The sequence below is a fragment of the Urocitellus parryii genome, chromosome 11 (genome assembly GCF_045843805.1).
Source record: "Urocitellus parryii isolate mUroPar1 chromosome 11, mUroPar1.hap1, whole genome shotgun sequence".
Classification (NCBI taxonomy): domain Eukaryota; kingdom Metazoa; phylum Chordata; class Mammalia; order Rodentia; family Sciuridae; genus Urocitellus; species Urocitellus parryii.
In genome coordinates, this window is record NC_135541.1 from 107,154,419 (window position 1) to 107,171,571 (window position 17,153).

The 17,153-nt window shown below is 38.3% G+C and overlaps 1 protein-coding gene across 1 annotated transcript; it reads right to left on the reverse strand.

The window, feature by feature from the left end:
* Positions 1-233: 233 nt before the first annotated feature.
* Sike1 (suppressor of IKBKE 1) lies at positions 234-11,378 on the reverse strand. Its single transcript, XM_026394164.2, has 5 exons — positions 11,156-11,378; positions 10,823-10,928; positions 9,646-9,788; positions 8,128-8,241; positions 234-6,423 (listed from the first exon to the last, which is right to left on the reverse strand). The coding sequence occupies exons 1-5, from the start codon at positions 11,312-11,314 to the stop codon at positions 6,322-6,324; spliced, it is 624 nt and encodes a 207-aa protein (XP_026249949.1). The 5' UTR covers positions 11,315-11,378; the 3' UTR covers positions 234-6,321.
* Positions 11,379-17,153: the final 5,775 nt, after the last annotated feature.

Genomic DNA, 17,153 nt, shown 5'->3' on the forward strand with positions numbered 1-17,153 from the left:
GTGACAAAAGAAAAAGCAGTGGTCTTTTTTCCACTGCATTACTGGATAACATTCCTTCATTCATTCTGAAAGTTGCATGACACAAACCAATGAAATAACTGCAAAATATGAAATATGACTGCTTCTCATTAAATGAGATCAATATAAATGAGATAGTTAGAGGGGGAATTAAAAATAAGCCAGATTTAGTACAGATTTTGAAAAAAATGTATTTTATTATTATTTTTCCCCATTCTTTTTATTTTATTTTAAGTGCTGGGGATTGAACTCAGTGCCTTGTACATGCTACGCATGCACTCTACCACTGAGCTGTACCTCCAGCCCATATATATGTATTTCTTAACAATACACTGCATAATCATACAATGAAATATACATCAATGAAAATGAATGATAGCAATATACAACAAAATGTGTGCATCTCAGAAACAATGAAAAAAATCCTTAGATTACATATAGTATGATACAATTTCTGTAAAGTTCAAAAAGGAAGAAAACTAATAAGTCACTTTAGGGATGCATATATTTAAGACATTTTACCTGTGATTAAAATTATTAAAGAGACGGAGTACAGGATGGGGAGAGAGAAGAACTCAGATAAATGCAAAGTACTGGTAATGTTTTATTTTCATTTTGTTTTGTGATGCTGAGGATGAAACCTACAGCCTCATGCACATTAGGCAAGCTCTCTACCACTTAGCTATGCCCTCACCCCCAGCATTAGTAATGTTTTAATTTTTAATTTAGGCAGTGAATTCTTATGATTGATAAATTACTTTCATGCTTAATTTACCCTTTTCTTGGAGGGGGTACTGAGATTGAACCCAAGGGCACTTTACCTGAGTCATATATCCCCAGCCCTTTTTATTTTGAAATAGGGTCTCATTAAATTGCTGAGGCTGGCCTAGAACTTTTGATCCTCCTGCCTCAGCCTCTGAGGGATTACAGGTATGTGCCACCACTCCCAGCCTTTTTCTAAATTTTGAGACATGATTTCCATAAATTGCTAAGGACCTTGCCAAAATGTTGAGGCTGGCCTTGAACTTTCAAACCTCCTTCTTTTAAACTTCTAGAATCACTGGGATTATATGTATGCCACTGCAATTGGCTTACATTTACTTTTTTTTAATATTTATTTTTTAGTTGTATATGGACACAATACCTTTATTTTTAGGTGGTGCTGAGGATTGAACCCAGTGTCTCACACATGCTAGGGGAGCGTTCTGCCTCTGAGTCACAACCCCAGACCCACATTTATTCTTTAATGTGTCAAATACTTTAAAATATAAATGCAACTGGGGAGTAGTGGTACATGCTCATAATCCCACCAGCTCTGGAGGCTGAGGCAGGAAGATCGAATAGGGTTGGGGATGTGACTTAGTGGTAGAGTGCCCCTGAGTTCACTCTCCCGTGCTTGCCCCCTCAATAATATATATAAAATATGAAATAATTTATAAAGTATCAATCAAAACCACATGTACATAGTTGTTTTTAAAACTTTTCATTTTTTATATCAGTTAGTATTCTTATTTAAAGGCAAATTTGGGTCAGTTTTAACAAGAAATAATTTTATTAAAAGTAATTCTTAAGATCTTTAGTCTGGGGTTAGAGATTTAGCTCAGTGGCAGAGCACTTGCTTGCCTAGCAAGCGCCAGGTCCTGAGTTCAGTCCTCGACTCTGGGAGAGAAAAAAAGTGAAGAAGCTCTCTAGGCCAATCAGGAAACCAGAATTGGAAGTTATAGTCTCCAGTGATATCTGAGAATTGCTTCAGTGAACTCTAGTCTCTACTGTTAGGCAGACACTGCAGATTACAGTACCAATCTGTTGACACTAGATATTGAGTTTTTGTCCCTGAAGAAAAACCGATCTTGCTGCTCTTCTGTGGAGCTAATGTAATAGCCATTGTTGGTCAATATTTTCTGCCATAATTTCCTGTTTCACTGTACCACTAACTTTAAAGTTTAAGGTAGATATTCCCTACCTGTAAAGTAGGCCGTGAAAACATATATCTGACACTTTCAAATTCTCTACCTCATTTGGTGAGGGATTCCCTAAACATACGAGTTAGGATATTAGGTAGCCAAGAAGGAAATGACAGATGTTTGCCACAGCCCATTCTTTTGGATATTTAACATCAATACATTCCTTTAACTAATACTTGAAAGAACCTGACAATGTGAAAGGCATTATTTTCTCAATATAATTTCTATTAATGGAATAGTCTCTTTTTTGAGAGTGGTATTGGAGATTGAATTCAAGAGCTCTTGACCACTGAGCCACATCCCTATTTTGTATTTTATTTAGAGACAGGGTCTCACTGAGTTGCTTAGTGCCTTGCTTTTGCTGAGGCTGGCTTTGAACTCACAATTGTACTACTTCAGGCTCCCAAACCGCTGGGATTATAGGTCAGCACTGCTGGAATACTCATTTTACTTGGGCCAGCTACGTACCCATTCTCCTTTGCAGTTAGAAATAGCCACTTAACAGGCCAGGCAAATATGGCAATGGGAAATCCTTTGGAATTTCTGGAAGAGCTTTGTTTTTCTCATAAAAGGGTAATACCAGCCATTTCCTGTAGTTTTCTCCTGTCTTGAACATGGGCATGACATCTGCTACAGCAGCAACTTTCTAACAACTACAAGAAAATAGCACGAAGGATGAAAAGCAACAAAACAGAGGCAGATTGGAAAGACAGAGCTGTACCCTTCCTGTATGTGGTAAGAACCACCAATTAAGCATTGATCCTTTCAGTTACAAGCACAGGTACTCTCAACTATGCCATTCTGGAAAACAGATAATAGTTGTATCTCTTTAGTTGACTCCATTTACTGAATTAATGATATTTTCTAATGTATAAGCAGTTGAGTTTTTTTTTGCCCTATTAATAAAAATTGATTTTGCTAATCAAGAACCACGAACTGGGCCAGGGATGTGGCTCAGTGGTAGAGCGCTTGCCTAGCATGTGTGAGGCCCTGGGTTCAATCAATAATAAAACAAATAAAAAATAAAGGTATTGTATCCATCTACAACTAAAAAAAAAAGAGAACCACGACTGTACAATATTTGGCACTTAAAGGCACCTTAACTTGGTGGTTAAGAATGTATTTGAATAAAACAAAGAAATGTATTTAAGAGTAAGTGCCTAGACTGCCTTGGTTCCAGTCTAGATAAATAATAAGTTCCTTGTACCTGAGTAGCTGTAAAGTGGGGTACAGTTTACGTGGAGATTATATATCAGTACTGGATACACAATAAAGCATTCAATAAATGGTAATCATTATTGGCAGTACCATCTATACTTTGCTTCTGTGACACCAAGGTTTTCTGGTTCTCCTCCTAGCCATTTGTTGTCTCAAGTTTAAATAGTCTTTCCTGTTTCCTATACATATTTATATGGATTTATCATATTGCATTATATGACCCTTGCTTTTTACCCCTTACCATTCATCAGAAAATGTCAAGGCCTTTTTCAACTCACAACTTCTAATGCTTTGCATACAGTCTACATATTCTTAAACTTTTATCCTTACAGGTTACTCTGGATGATTATTAAAATACAAATTCCTGGATCCTATCCTCAAATTTCTATTTTAGCAGGTTAGTGAACCACATGTTGAGGAATATTGAAATATACCTTCAATGTTTGAATATGCATAAGGAACTGCTGTAATTAACACCTTATTAATATAAGATACTATTTGTAAGGTTACCTTGTTGAATATATTATGCTAATTATAGGACATTTATGGTCACCCCCCAATACTGGGGACTGAAACCTGTGGCCCCCTACCATTGAGCAACATCCCAAGCCCTTTTTAGTTTTTGAGATAGAGTGTCACTAAGTTGCCCAGCATGACCTTAAACTTGTGATCCTCCTGCTTCAGGCTCCTGAGTCCCTGAGATTACAGGAGTACACCACCACTCCTGGCTAATTACAAACTATTAAAACTGGCTAATATTCTCAAATAGGTTTTCACTAGAAATAATAATTTTATACTGAAATTTTGCAAACCAGTCAAGTTCCTCCATCTACGGCAAGACATTAATATTCACTGAAAGTGAAGAAGAGCATTCCTTCTCCATTTAATTTTCTAACTATACATTACCTTTATAACATTACCACTAGCCAGAATTTATATGTAGGGCACTGAAAACTCTTCACTCATAAAACAAGCTTTTATTTTTTTTTTCCCTTTTTTGGGGGGTTGGGGTAGGAGGGTTGCTAGGGATAAAATCCAGGGGCATCTTACCACTGAGCTACATACCTAGCCCTTTTTATTTTGAGACAGGTTTTCGCTAAGTTACTTGGGGCCTCAAACTTGCAGTCCTCCCACCTCAGCCTCCTGAGTCACTGGACATCAAGATTTTGATTTCCTAGGAGAAAAGGTTAACATATAGATTTACCCTGAAATCTGTGATGTAAAGAATTTCATAAACTGCTCTAAAAGAACAAAAGGCAAAGAATGCTATGTTATATCTTAATGAACTACTTGATAACTTTATCATTTTCAAGAAAACTTGGGGGCTGGGGATGTGGTTCAAGCGGTAGCGCGCTCGCCTCGCATGCGTGCGGCCAGGGTTCGATCCCCAGCACCACATACAAAAAAGGAAGATGTTGTGTCCACCGAGAACTAAGAAAAATAAATAAATGTTAAAATTCTTTCTCTCTCTCTGTCCCTCTCTCTCTCTCATTCTCTCTTTAAAAAAGAAAAAAGAAAACTTGGGCATGGCAGCTGACAAAAGATATAGGATACCTGCTTCCCAAATGGACTTGTGACACATACTTAGGGCTTACTTCAAGGCAAATAGCTGGACTAAAAGTTTACTTACTCTTGGAAAATGAAATAAAAATGCACACACTTGGTGGGTAGAAGTGTTTTCCATTTAAATTCTCTGCAGGATAGTGAAAAGAAATTTGACAAATTCTAAAATGACATATAACTGTTCATTAATACCCAGTAATCTAAGCAGTACATTGTCATTACTGGAATCAGATGCCTTTAAGACATTTTGGGGAGCTTTTGTTTGTTTTATCTGGAGTTCTTCAGAGCAGTACAAAAGAAGCTTTATATCACACAGAGCACTAGCAAATAACTCTTTAATATCATGTCTCTCCCATGCAGTACTAGGATGTCTAAGGATACTAGAAAATATTGACAGGTTTATTTGAACCATTATTGGAAAAACTTAAATGGCTAATATAACAAAGTAATTTAGAGTTCTGAAATGTGACTGGACTGAAATGGGAATGAGTTAATGAGTGAACCTGACTGACTACCCAGAATTTGAATCTCAAAGTCGCTTTGTTGTTGCCTATATAGCATTATAAATGTAATGACTTTCCTTAAGTAATAAAAATGCATTGATGTAAAAAAAATATGTCAAAAGAGCCAAATGCCAGTGCTAATAATGACATCCAAGTAGATGGTGGTTCTTAACTATAAAATAAAAGTTATATAAATTAAATATAGTATCTGGAACTATGATATGGATAAATACATGATACGCTCTTTACCCTAGGTAAACTACCTAAGTTGAAGGTTTCCTAGCAGGACAAAATCGAAAACTGACTACTTATACTTAATTAAATAAATAAATTACTTTTGGCATTTGAACAAAGTACTCATGTGAGTACACATACACAGGACAGATTACTCAGCATTCATTGAATGATATGATGACTATACTACTACTGGAGGGGAAAATAGTTGGCTTATTTAGTTTCAAGTACATTTCCTGGGATTTAGCAGTAAGTTCTCTCAAATTAAGAGTAAAGACACCCAACCACAAAGTGCCAACTCCTAGCACCAGAGAGAATCAAAACTTCACAGGTGAATGATATTACAAATCAGAGAATCTGCCAATCTAGTTCTGTGAAATCATGTTACTTCTGTCAAATGGAAAAAAAAATTCAGGTTTATGCCAAAAAGATGTAAAAAGTTAAATCTCTTAAAAAAATCTTTAGCAGTGTATCTTATGATCCTCTATAAAATAAGAGAACTGGTTTATAATAAAATGCTCAAAGTTTCAGAGATATGAAAACAAAAAAGAACAGAAAACAGTTTATATAAATCGAGGTCCCAGAAATGAAAATTAAAGGTAGTCTTACAGAGGAAGGAATGGTGAAACACAGTGTATATTCTCACAATATACCCCAAAACTATTTTGTGGACACCAACATTGACTGGGAATTCTAAACTGCTGCCTAATATCTATAATCAACACTAAATCAAGTCTGAGGCAAGACACTGGATGGATAATACTTAGATGGAAAGATAAATTCCTTCCTAGATAATCTTCAGCCATCACTTGGAAGTTCAGTTATTTGATGGGTTGGGAAGCAGTGTCCACTGAATTTTCCTTTCTGACCTGAAGAGACTCACTGCTGATGGACAATAATTCTCGAAGTTCTTTATTTTCAAGCTGGGGAAAAAAAAAAAAAAGGCGGGTTTATTTTATTTCCTGTATTTTTATTGTCAAACTGTGTCAGAACACATTGTTTGGGGCCAGGAACAGAAAACATTTTAGTTTTAAGGAAACAAATCACTAGATAAGAATTTCCTAAATACTAGTTATTTACTCATTTAAAATTTGTGGAGTAATTTTTATATACCAAGTGTTAGGACTACATAGAAAGAACAACACAAGGTTCCTTTTCACTTGAGGAATTTATTGTTTGTCATACTCTTCTTGTTCCCACAAGTTTTACTACTGTTTTTCAAATTCTTAATGATCTCTTCACTCTTGATTAATTTCCTTTCCTAGATATCCAATAGTTTTAGAAAATGGATAAAAAGGGAGAGACGATAAACCAATTACTGAGCTGTACCTAGGTACCATGTCAGTGCATTATATATGTTATTTCCTAACAATCTTTAGGGTAGATATCATTGCCTACATGCATATTTTATTTAAGATGAAGATACTTGGGCTCACAAAGCTCCCAAAATGTGTCCACATTCAGACAACTTGGATGTAGTACTTTTGGGTCCATGTTTTTTTCACTGGAATTATTAAGTAAAACTTGTCCCACATTTCCTTAGGGCTGTTTCTTTAACTGAGACAAATCAGGGATAATAAAAAGAAGTTTGCTCTATTAACTAACTACTAATCCCTACTTGGGACCTGTCACTCCCTTTGATTTCCAGATGGAGTTTCATCATTATTTTCTCTGCAGGAATTCTGGTAAACCATAGTATTTCCGGGTTTGCCAAAGAGGTCAGAGCCCATGGTCAATAAATCTTTGAGACCACATAAAGATACTTTGGTATGTTTCTTCTGGCACTTAAATAACATTTCATATTATGTAAATAACTAGTCTTGTTCTTTCCACTGGACTTTGGACTTTTTTTCTCTAGTATTTCTTTTTTGTTTGTTTTTTCAGACTTGATCTCTCTATGTTGCCCAGGCTGGCTTAGAACTCCAGATCCTGCTGCCTTATCATCCTGGCTTTCTGCTATTTCTCAAAGGGCCCATGATAACTCCTTGCAGCAAGCACCAAATCATCTACTAATATGTTTTTTGGGCACACTATTTACACTAGGTATTTCTTTTGTAATATATTTCTATTTTAATCAAAATATTACATGGAAATAGCTTTAAAAAGTTAAATCTATAAAATAAATAGAGGTTTCTTGGCTTTGTTCACTCTTTTTATCTATTTTGATTTTTATTTCCATAATTCTAAATAATATGGGTCTACTGCCACTTCCCCTGCTCCCCCACCCTCCACCCCCCCATTGATGGTTCTGGGAAGTAAACCCAGGGACTTGTGGATGATTAGCACGTGCCGTGCCACTTAACTACATCCCTTGCCCTACCATTCCCTCAATTTTAGACATTATTTGACTTATTACAGTAAATGAGGGATTTCAGCTCACATGTAACCTGTTCCTTCCACTCTCTACTCTCCCAATGTGATAATATCTCAACTTCCAGTTAATACATAGTTGATATTTTCATTGATTATAGTTTACTACATTTCCTTTCCTGAAAAGAGTATGAAGGAAGAATTTTAAGTTGTGAGCGCACACAGAAAACATAAATACATTGCCATGACAGGTTAATGTCTAGACTCTACAAAGTAAACTGTGAAAAATTGTGAACCTAAAAAAGCAACAATCTTACCTCCAATTGTGCTAGTTTTTCTTGAATTTTACAAAACTGATCATCATCCACCTGAACTGCTTTCCTCATCACTTCTCCCATTTCACAGATTCTATCAATCTGACTTTCAATTTCCTGTGAAAATATTAAGGGAAAAAGTGATATTTCCTATACATATGAAGAACAGGATCGTATGAACTGATTTTTTAAAAAGTTCATTTAAAAAAAAACAGTTCAGGCTGGCATTGTGGCTCAGTAGTAGAGCACTTGCCTAGCATGTGTGAGGCACTGGGTTCGATCCTTAGCACCACATAAAAATAAAAACAAATAAAATAAAAATATTTTGTCCATCTACAACTAAAAAAAAAAAAAAAAAAAGGAAAACCAAACCAGTTACCTTGAAATATATAAATGTGTTAATAGGAAAAACAAAAACCTTCATTCAATCTATGCCATAGAAGTTGCACCAGAATTAACCAATAATCTGAGCCATAATAAAGTGAGTTTGTGGTATTCACACTCAACAGATCAGTTGTAGTCTAACTACCCACTGGAAGTTGGACTTTAGGTAGCTATTTAACTCAAGTTTGAATACTTTTATTGGCAGGAAGTTTATCACAGTATGAGGTTCCTTTATCTTTGGCTATATCTCTTAGAAAGTATTTCCATATGAGCTAAATTCTTATCTTTTTAAAGTTTTCTCTGGACCACAGAAAATAATTTTTTTTTCTTCCAGATGAAAGATACTCAAATATCTAAAATATCCCTGTTCCCTAAAATTTTGAAAATGCATTCAATGAACATATTTCAGTACACTTCCCCTGAAGCAAATAGTGAGGTTCCAATCTATTAATCCAGGATTAAATGATATAGTACATGTGAATGTACAATGACAACTATGAAAAACTGTACAAATAGAACAATAATACTGGGGGGGGGGGCTGGAAAGTAGTTCAGTTGGTAGAATACCTGCCTCACATGCACAAGACCCTGGGTTCAATCCTCAGCACCACCAGGAAAAAAAAAAAAAAAGCACAATACTGGGTCTCTCAAATTAAATCGGCACTGACTAATGTATAAAAACTGTCATTTAAGACAAAACAAAACATTTCTCTCAAGTAACATAGTATGATTAGTTTAACACAGCTTTACTGACTGCCTGATATGTGCCAGAAACTAGGTTAAGGAAAAAATACGAATGTATGCTCCCCTAAACCATGAAGCTTACAATTCAGTCAAATGTACCAATTACAACCAACCAAGTGTTTACTGAGCACCTTCAACACCAACTTGCATTATAGTTCATGAAAAAACTAACATCTTGAAAAAGAGATCTTGTTGAGGGCAGAGGGGAACATAGTCCCACTCAAAAGGACTTGAGCAGCTTCTTCTCCCCTTCTTTTTAGCCATATCTTTACAAAGCCACAACAAAACAGACAATGAATATGTACTCTCTTTTCTCCAAAACAAGTATACAAAGTGAAACAGTCTCAAAATTTCAATTCAGTTCATTTATAATTTATTTATCAGATTTCTTACTGCAGAGTGAGACTGATGAGCTTTCAGAACTGGTTCAGCATCCACTGCTTTTTTTGCAACCATTAACTGTAACATCTGTTTCCGGTATTTGCTCATGATGAGTTCCAAAGCATCCTGATGTTCCTCCAAAGAAACCCACAGTTCTAACAAAAAAATAAAATACCTTGGTAGTGAGGTCTGAGAGATAGATCCCAAGGTTAAACTCTTAACAGAATTTTACCATACTCAATGAGATATTATTAATTCAAAGTGAAAAAATTACATTTTCTACATATATGAAGAACATGATCACAAGCATTATGATTTTTAAAAGTTCATTTTAAAAAGTTATCTTGAAAAACATAAAACATGTTAACGGGGAAAACAAAAGCTCATTCAATCTATGCACAGAAATTGCACTACAATGTGAACCATAATATAGTAAGATCAGATTTAGTGTTTAAGTCTACAAAATTGAACAGCTACAGTGTACATAAAAAATAACTTTCTAGGCTGAGTGTATTGCCCCACACCTGTAGTCCCAGTGACTTGGGAGGCTGAGGAAGGAGAATCAAAAATCTGAAGCCAACCTGAACAACTTAATGAGGCTCTGTTTCAAAATAAATAAAAAGGGTTGGGGATGTGGCTCAGTAGTAGAGTACCCCTTGAATCAATTGCAAAAAACTAAAAACAAAAAACAAAAACTTTGTAGGCATAGGCAGCATAGTCTGGTAGAAATAAAACGGGATGTGTAATCAGAAGACATGGTTTGATTTCTGTGACTTAGTTCCTTAGTACTCAAAACCAATTGTTTAACATCTCTGAAGCTCTTTTTTAACTGCATTATGAAGCTTAACTTCAGTGTTTATTCTAATGAATACTTAAGTATTAAATTTTAAGGCTCTGAGAATATAAACTCTTTTTAAATGCAAGTCTCCGTTTGGTATACCCTAAAGGAAAAAAAAAAAGGCATCTAATAATTCAACTGTGTAAGCATCTCTTTGATAAACTGTTAATACACATTAAAAGAAAAAAAATCAGTAGATGACCTTACAAAGGGTAATCTGGAAAACTTTATTGTTAGTAATTAAACCTCATAGTAAGAGCACTGACCCGTAAATAAACATAGGATATGCACTTTTATGAACTTTTACTGGGTATGAGAAATATCTTAAATACACAAAAAGACCCTACTAACCTCTGTTTTCCTGCTGTAAGTCTCTAATCTGTGTGTTCTCTTGAGACAGCAGAATGTGAGGCTTGTATCTTGACATGTCCTTCACGTCGGACGCATCTTCTTGATACTGGACAAACAGACACACTAAGCGCACGATAAACAGTACAGTGGCAGATGCAACTGAAAGCAGTAGTCAGGGATCCAGTGCAGGGATCCTGACCCCGATCTCGCAACAGTTCTCACCACAACCCTCTGGAATCGGGAATAAACTCCAAGCCGAGACCCTATTTCACATCTCTCCTCCCTTCCAGTGCCTAGAACCCGAGGGCCCAGGACCTCTACCCTCTGCCTGACCTGGTCCGGAAGCGCTGTCCCCGCCTCCCGCATAGCGGCCACTCGTCGGTGCAGCGCGGCCGACTGATCCACCAGAGACTCGGCGGCCGCATCGTGCTCCCGCAGCCTCTCCAGCAGTGTCTTGGCGTCTGTCAGGATCTTCTCGATGGTGCAGTTCATAGCGGTAGGAATACCCCGGCCCCTGCCCTGCTCACCTAGGCGGTACGCACTAGTAGTCCCCGGACCTGTCTCAGCGTTACAAGCGTCACTTCCGGGCACGTTTCAAAGGCGCCTGGCAGCATGTATGTGCGCCTGCGCAGTGGCAGCCCAGCCCTTGGGGTGATCCGCTTTAACCTGCGGCTTCCCTGTAGCCTCGCCAGGCCCGGGAGTTCCGCCCTTGCCCCGCCCTCTGTTCCCAGTTCCCACAGCCGGGAGGTTAATATGGTAGGGCTGACAGGTCTAAGGTTCTTCGTTCTCTGCTGTTTTTGATTGACGTGGTTTGTTGTTCAGTCATAGGTGGTTGGTTTTTTTTTTTTTTTTTTTTTGCTTTTGTTTTTTATATTGTGGTGCACCTACTTACTCTCTCAACTTTTTTTCTGCGTTTCAGGTGCTGGGAATCTAACCCATACATGCTAGGCAAGCGCTCTACCACTTGGCTACATCTTCCAGCCCAGTCAACCCTTCTTAAGTGTACATATAGTTCGGTAATTAGGTGTATTCAAATTGTGCAACCATCATCAACAGTCATCTCCTGAACGCGTCCATCTTGCAAAATTGGAACTCTATAGCTATTAAGCAATTCTCTTTCTCCTCTCTAAGCTCCTATCAATTACTATTCTACTTTCTGTTTGTGTAAATCTGACTAGTCTTAAGTACCTCAGGTAAGTGGAATTGTTGTGGTGTAAACTAATAAATAAAATCAGTAAGAGTGTAAGTTATAGGTTATAGATTAGTAATATATATATATATATATTATAGAAATGATAAGTGAGATAAGACCATTATAAAGCAAGAACTGTCATAGACAGGCTTAAGACTCCATTTTGTTGCCTTCTATAAAAATCTGTTTCTATGAAACCTGTTTTCTTATAACAAATTGTATCGCACTCAGGATGCAGGTGGTGTGGTGAGCTACATCCTGGGTTTGAGTGCACGTGTGGGTCTACATGACTTTGAAATAGATTCTCGCCCCTTCAAACCCCTGCTCAAACTCAGGATACTCTTGTCTAGCACCTGCTTGAACCCAGGAATTGCAAAGCTAATTGCTTTTTTCTAGCTTCTGTACTTGCTTGCTTGCTAACTGGAAAATTAGCCACTGAGTTGTGGTTTTTGTCCATAAATTCTCAAAAAATGGACCAGGAAGCTGCTGTTCTCCTACAGAGCTTCAGTCTCTTTGGGTGGGTGACTGTCCCTGGCCAGGTAAATAAAGCTCTCATTGATTTGAATTCGGACTTAAGAGTGTTTTCTGAAGCAGCTTCCCATAACAGAACCATACAGTATTTGTGTTTTGGGGATTGACATTTACCTTAGTATAATATTCTCAAGGTTCATCCATATTTTAGTATGTGTCAGAATTTCTTTCCTTTCTAAAGGATAATAATATTACATTGTATGTATATTTTACATTTTGTTGATCCTATTGTTCTTCTGTGGACTCAGGTTGATTTCACTTTTGGGTGGAATATAAATAATGTGCCTATGAACATGGGTGTTCAAGTATCTCTTTCAGACCTTGCTTTCAGTTCTTTGGGTATAAAATGGGTAGAAGTGGAATTGCTGGGTCATATGGTAATTCTATTTAAATTTTTTTGAGGAACCATGATATTGTTTTCCATAGCAACTGTACCACTTTACATTTCCACCAACAGTGCATAAGTCTTCTGATTTCTCCTCATCAACACTTCTTATTTTTTATTTTGCATTTGATAGTAGTCATCTTAAATGGGGTGAGGTGGAGTCAACATTATTTTCTGCTTGCTTCTTGTTTTTTGGTTTCATTAAGAAGTTGAAAATAAATCTAACTAGAACAATAGTGATTTCTGTGCTGTTTATTATATTGGTTTATAAGAGTTTACCAGTCAACCTTGTATGTCAAACTTTGGACTTTTTTTATTCATTAACATATACTTTTGGAGATTCTTCTTTGTTTCATGCACTGTTTAATCCCTGTGAATACAGCAGAGAATAAGACACAAGGTCTCTGTTCTCAGGAAGCTTGTATTCTAAACAGGAGAATAAGTTTATACTGTAAAACATAATTGAAGGCAAGTAAGTAGAGGTCACAGAAGCAGTAGAGAAGGCTTTTCACCATTGTTTTCCCAGCAGCTGGCACACAAATTTGACACAGTCTAAAACTGATCTCATTGTTTTTGCTTCTAAACCCATCCCTCCTGTTTCAGAAAAGAGCAGGTTGATATACCCATCTGCCCAGTAAAAGTCAGCCTTCCATTGCTGTGCACGGTTGCACACGCCTGTAATCCCAGCAGCTCAGGAGGTTGAGGCAAGAGGAAAGAGGATCACAAGTTCAGAGCCAGCCTCAGCAAAAAATCGAGGTGCCATGCAACTCAGTGAGACCCTGTATCTAAATAAAATACAAAAGAGGGCTGGGAATGTGACTAAGTGGTCGAGTGCCCCTGAGTTCAATCCCTGGTACCAAAAAAAAAAAAAAAAAAAATCAGCCTTCCTTTGACTCCTGATTTCTAGAGACATCCATGGTTGTACCCTGGGTCATTCACCAATCATTATTTCTTTTTTTTTTTTTTTTAAAGAGAGAGTGAGAGAGGAGAGAGAGAGAGAGAGAGAGAGAGAGAATTTTTAATATTTCTTTTTTAGTTCTCGGCAGACACAACATCTTTGTTGGTATGTGGTGCTGAGGATCGAACCCGGGCCGCTCGCATGCCAGGCGAGCGCGCTACCGCTTGAGCCACATCCCCAGCCCACCAATCATTATTTCTCATCAAAAAATTTAAGCTTCAGCTGTACACAGTGATGCATGCCTATAATCCCAGCAACTTGGGAGGCTAAGGCAGAAGGATCACAAGTTCAAAACCAGCCTCAGCAACTTATTGAGGCCCTAAACAACTTAGAACTTGTCTCGAAGAAAAAGGACTGGGGGAGCTGGGGTTGTCACTCAGTGGTAAAGTGCTTGCTTGGCATGTGTGAGCCCTGGGTTTGCTCCTCAGCACCACCTAAAAATAAAGAAATAAAGGTATTGTGTCCAACAACAACACCAGGCCAGGCCGAGCGAGCTGGCTGAGCCCCCGTTCCTGCCGCTGCTATCGCTGCTATCGCCGAACACTGCCTGCGGCACCCCTGCTGAGCGATTCCCTGCTGAGCTGTCAGTGCACGCGGGCTTGCAATCTTACAACCCGGTTGGGCACAAAAACACAAGCCAGTCAAACTGAGACAAAGTTTTATTTAGAGAGAGGCCGTGTGCGTCCCCTAACAAGTGGGTCCACCACACGTGTGTTCTACCTGAGCCGGGGGACTTCCCCTTCCCCCGGAACACCCTCCTACCATCCTTTCCCAACCAATGGGAACTCTCCCATTATAAGAGTGACATGAGTAACCTGAGTCCTGAAATGGGCCCAGCTAAACAGCATGAGTCCAATTACCATATGAATGTGAATTGCTGGCTGGCAGTCATTAAATCCAAAGGTGCCTGTATCAATATTTTTGCTGTGGCTCCTAACAGTAGAGTGCCCCTGAGCTTGATCAAAGAGGTATTCCCAGATATATCCCATCAACTTGCCTGTGATCCTCAGACTTTTTGTGACTCTGGTAATCATGTCAAACCCTGTATATATGAGTTTTTATGTTCAGTGCCTATCATCTGAGACCATTTTGTCAGATAGATTATATTAACCAAATTCTGGAAGAAAATATCCACTACCACACATTGTATAGATAAGACTGCTGGTCCACATACCTCACCATTAAAAAATTTGCAAACAGGGGCTGGGGTTGTGGCTCAGCAGAAGAGCACTCACCTAGCACGTGTCCTCAGCACCACATAAAAATAAATAAAAATAAAGGTATTGTGTCCAACTACAATTAAAATATTTTTTAAAAGATGAAAATTTAAAAAATTTGCAAACAATATTTTGGTATGATTTTTTTTTATTAAACCCCATCTATGCAATTAATGCTTCCCTACACTTTGCCACCCCAGTTGAACCATAAATTTACAGGACACTTTGCTATGCAAAGGGGATATGCTAAGTATGCACCACATGTAGAAGAAAATATCTGCAAGCAATTGCCTGTCTAGTCCTTTTCTTGGTACACTAGTATTTTAGTCAGCTTTTTTGCTGTTGTGACCAAAAGACCTGACAAGAATAATGTAGAGGAGGAAAAGTTTAATTTGGTCTCACAGTTTCTTCACCCATAGACTCCTGATTCCATTCAGGGGAGTGGTGGTGGTGAGGTGGGGCAGAATATCATGGTGGGAGACTGTGATGAAGAAGAGCAGGCCAGGACATGGCCGCTGCATGGCCACTGAGAAGCAGAGAGAGAACTCTGCTAAACAAGGGCAATATACAAACCCCAAGGTATATCACCTCCTCTAGCCACAACCTACCTGCCCAGTTATTACTCAGTTAATCCCTATCAGGGGATTAATTTGCTGATTGAGTTAAAGCTCTCATAACCCAATCATTTCACCTCCAAACCTTCTTGCATTGTCTCACACATGAGCTTTAGGAGGACACCTTGTAGTGCCAGATTCGTGGAACCCCAATAGACCTCCAGGAGCCTAATCCGATGCAATCACACAAGAGGCTTTATTGCAAGCCTAGACTCACAATAGTTTCTGACACAGTGGTCCCAAGGAGTGAGTCCCAGTCCTATGTTCAGTGAGGATTTATAGGTTTTTGGGGGATACTCTATGCATCACAACATCACACAGCAAATCATTTCATACGGAGGGAAAGTCAAACAACTAGAGGCTGGTTTCTCAAAAATGGAGTCACCTCAGCCTGACTTTCCCATAGCCGTGCAAGTGACTTCCCTGGTCACCAAGGCAGTGCATGCATATTGGGGCTACCTTTACCTTTTCTATAAGTTGTACCAAAACATCCACTTATGTTCTTTAATTTGTACCATTCCTTCAAATAAAGAAATTTAGTACCCCCCCCCAAAAAAATGGAGTCACATCAGTTTCTCAATCTCACATTTAAACTATTGGCATCAGATCAATATTGGCATCAATTTGTCATTTTAGATCGGGAGCCATTTTATAGAGAGGTTCCAAAATTCCGATTCTGAGGCAATGCTGCTTAACTTCCCATAAGGACTGGTGCCTGTTAAATGATCAACCCCACCCCAGTTTATGGCAACTCCTAAGCAGTTTATGAAATTCCTCTTGTGGGCTATAAAGCTGCTCTCCTCAGAGGGACAGCCTTGTCGGTAAGCCTTGTGTTACTGACAATAAATCTCTTGCCTGAGATTCAGGTGTGTGGCTTGGTCTTTGGACTTTGAGTGGACTCTGCGAGTGTCCTTTCAGATCCAATACAAGAATGCTCTGCTCTCCCCTATCAGATGAGGATGGTGGAAACACGAGATTAAGAGAATAATTTTATTAAATGGGCCCAAATGCTGTCTTTGCCAAGAAGCAATTTACCTGCAGCCCTGCCTGCCTAAATGGACAGGATATGCTACATTCCTCAGAAAACTACCTGTTATCTGCAAGGAATGCAGGCAGGAAATATATTGATAAGAAGAACCCAAGATACTGTGAAGGGAGAGACTTTTGTGACCCTTTTCATAGACCGGATTATGGAAGATAAGAATAGTTCCTCCTGACCATAAAACCTGTAAAAATGATTAGGAATCCAATTAGAACTGCGTAGCATGAGCCAAGGGGACCTAAAATTTTCATGGCAATAGGTACTTTTTAAAAAAATATTTATTTTTAAATTTTCGGCGGACACAACATCTTTGTTGGTATGTGGTGCTGAGGATCGAACCCAGGCCGCATGCATGCCAGGCGAGCGCGCTACCGCTTGAGCCACATCCCCAG

Coding starts and splice junctions, on each gene's coding strand:
- Sike1 (XM_026394164.2), bottom strand. CDS start 11,314: ATGAACTGCACCATCGAGAAGATCCTGACAGACGCCAAGACACTGCTG. Junction 8,242..9,645: donor CTCATCAGTCTCACTCTGCA/GTAAGAAATCTG, acceptor ATATTTTCACAG/GAAATTGAAAGTCAGATTGA. Junction 6,424..8,127: donor AAAAACTAGCACAATTGGAG/GTAAGATTGTTG, acceptor TTTTTTCCCCAG/CTTGAAAATAAAGAACTTCG.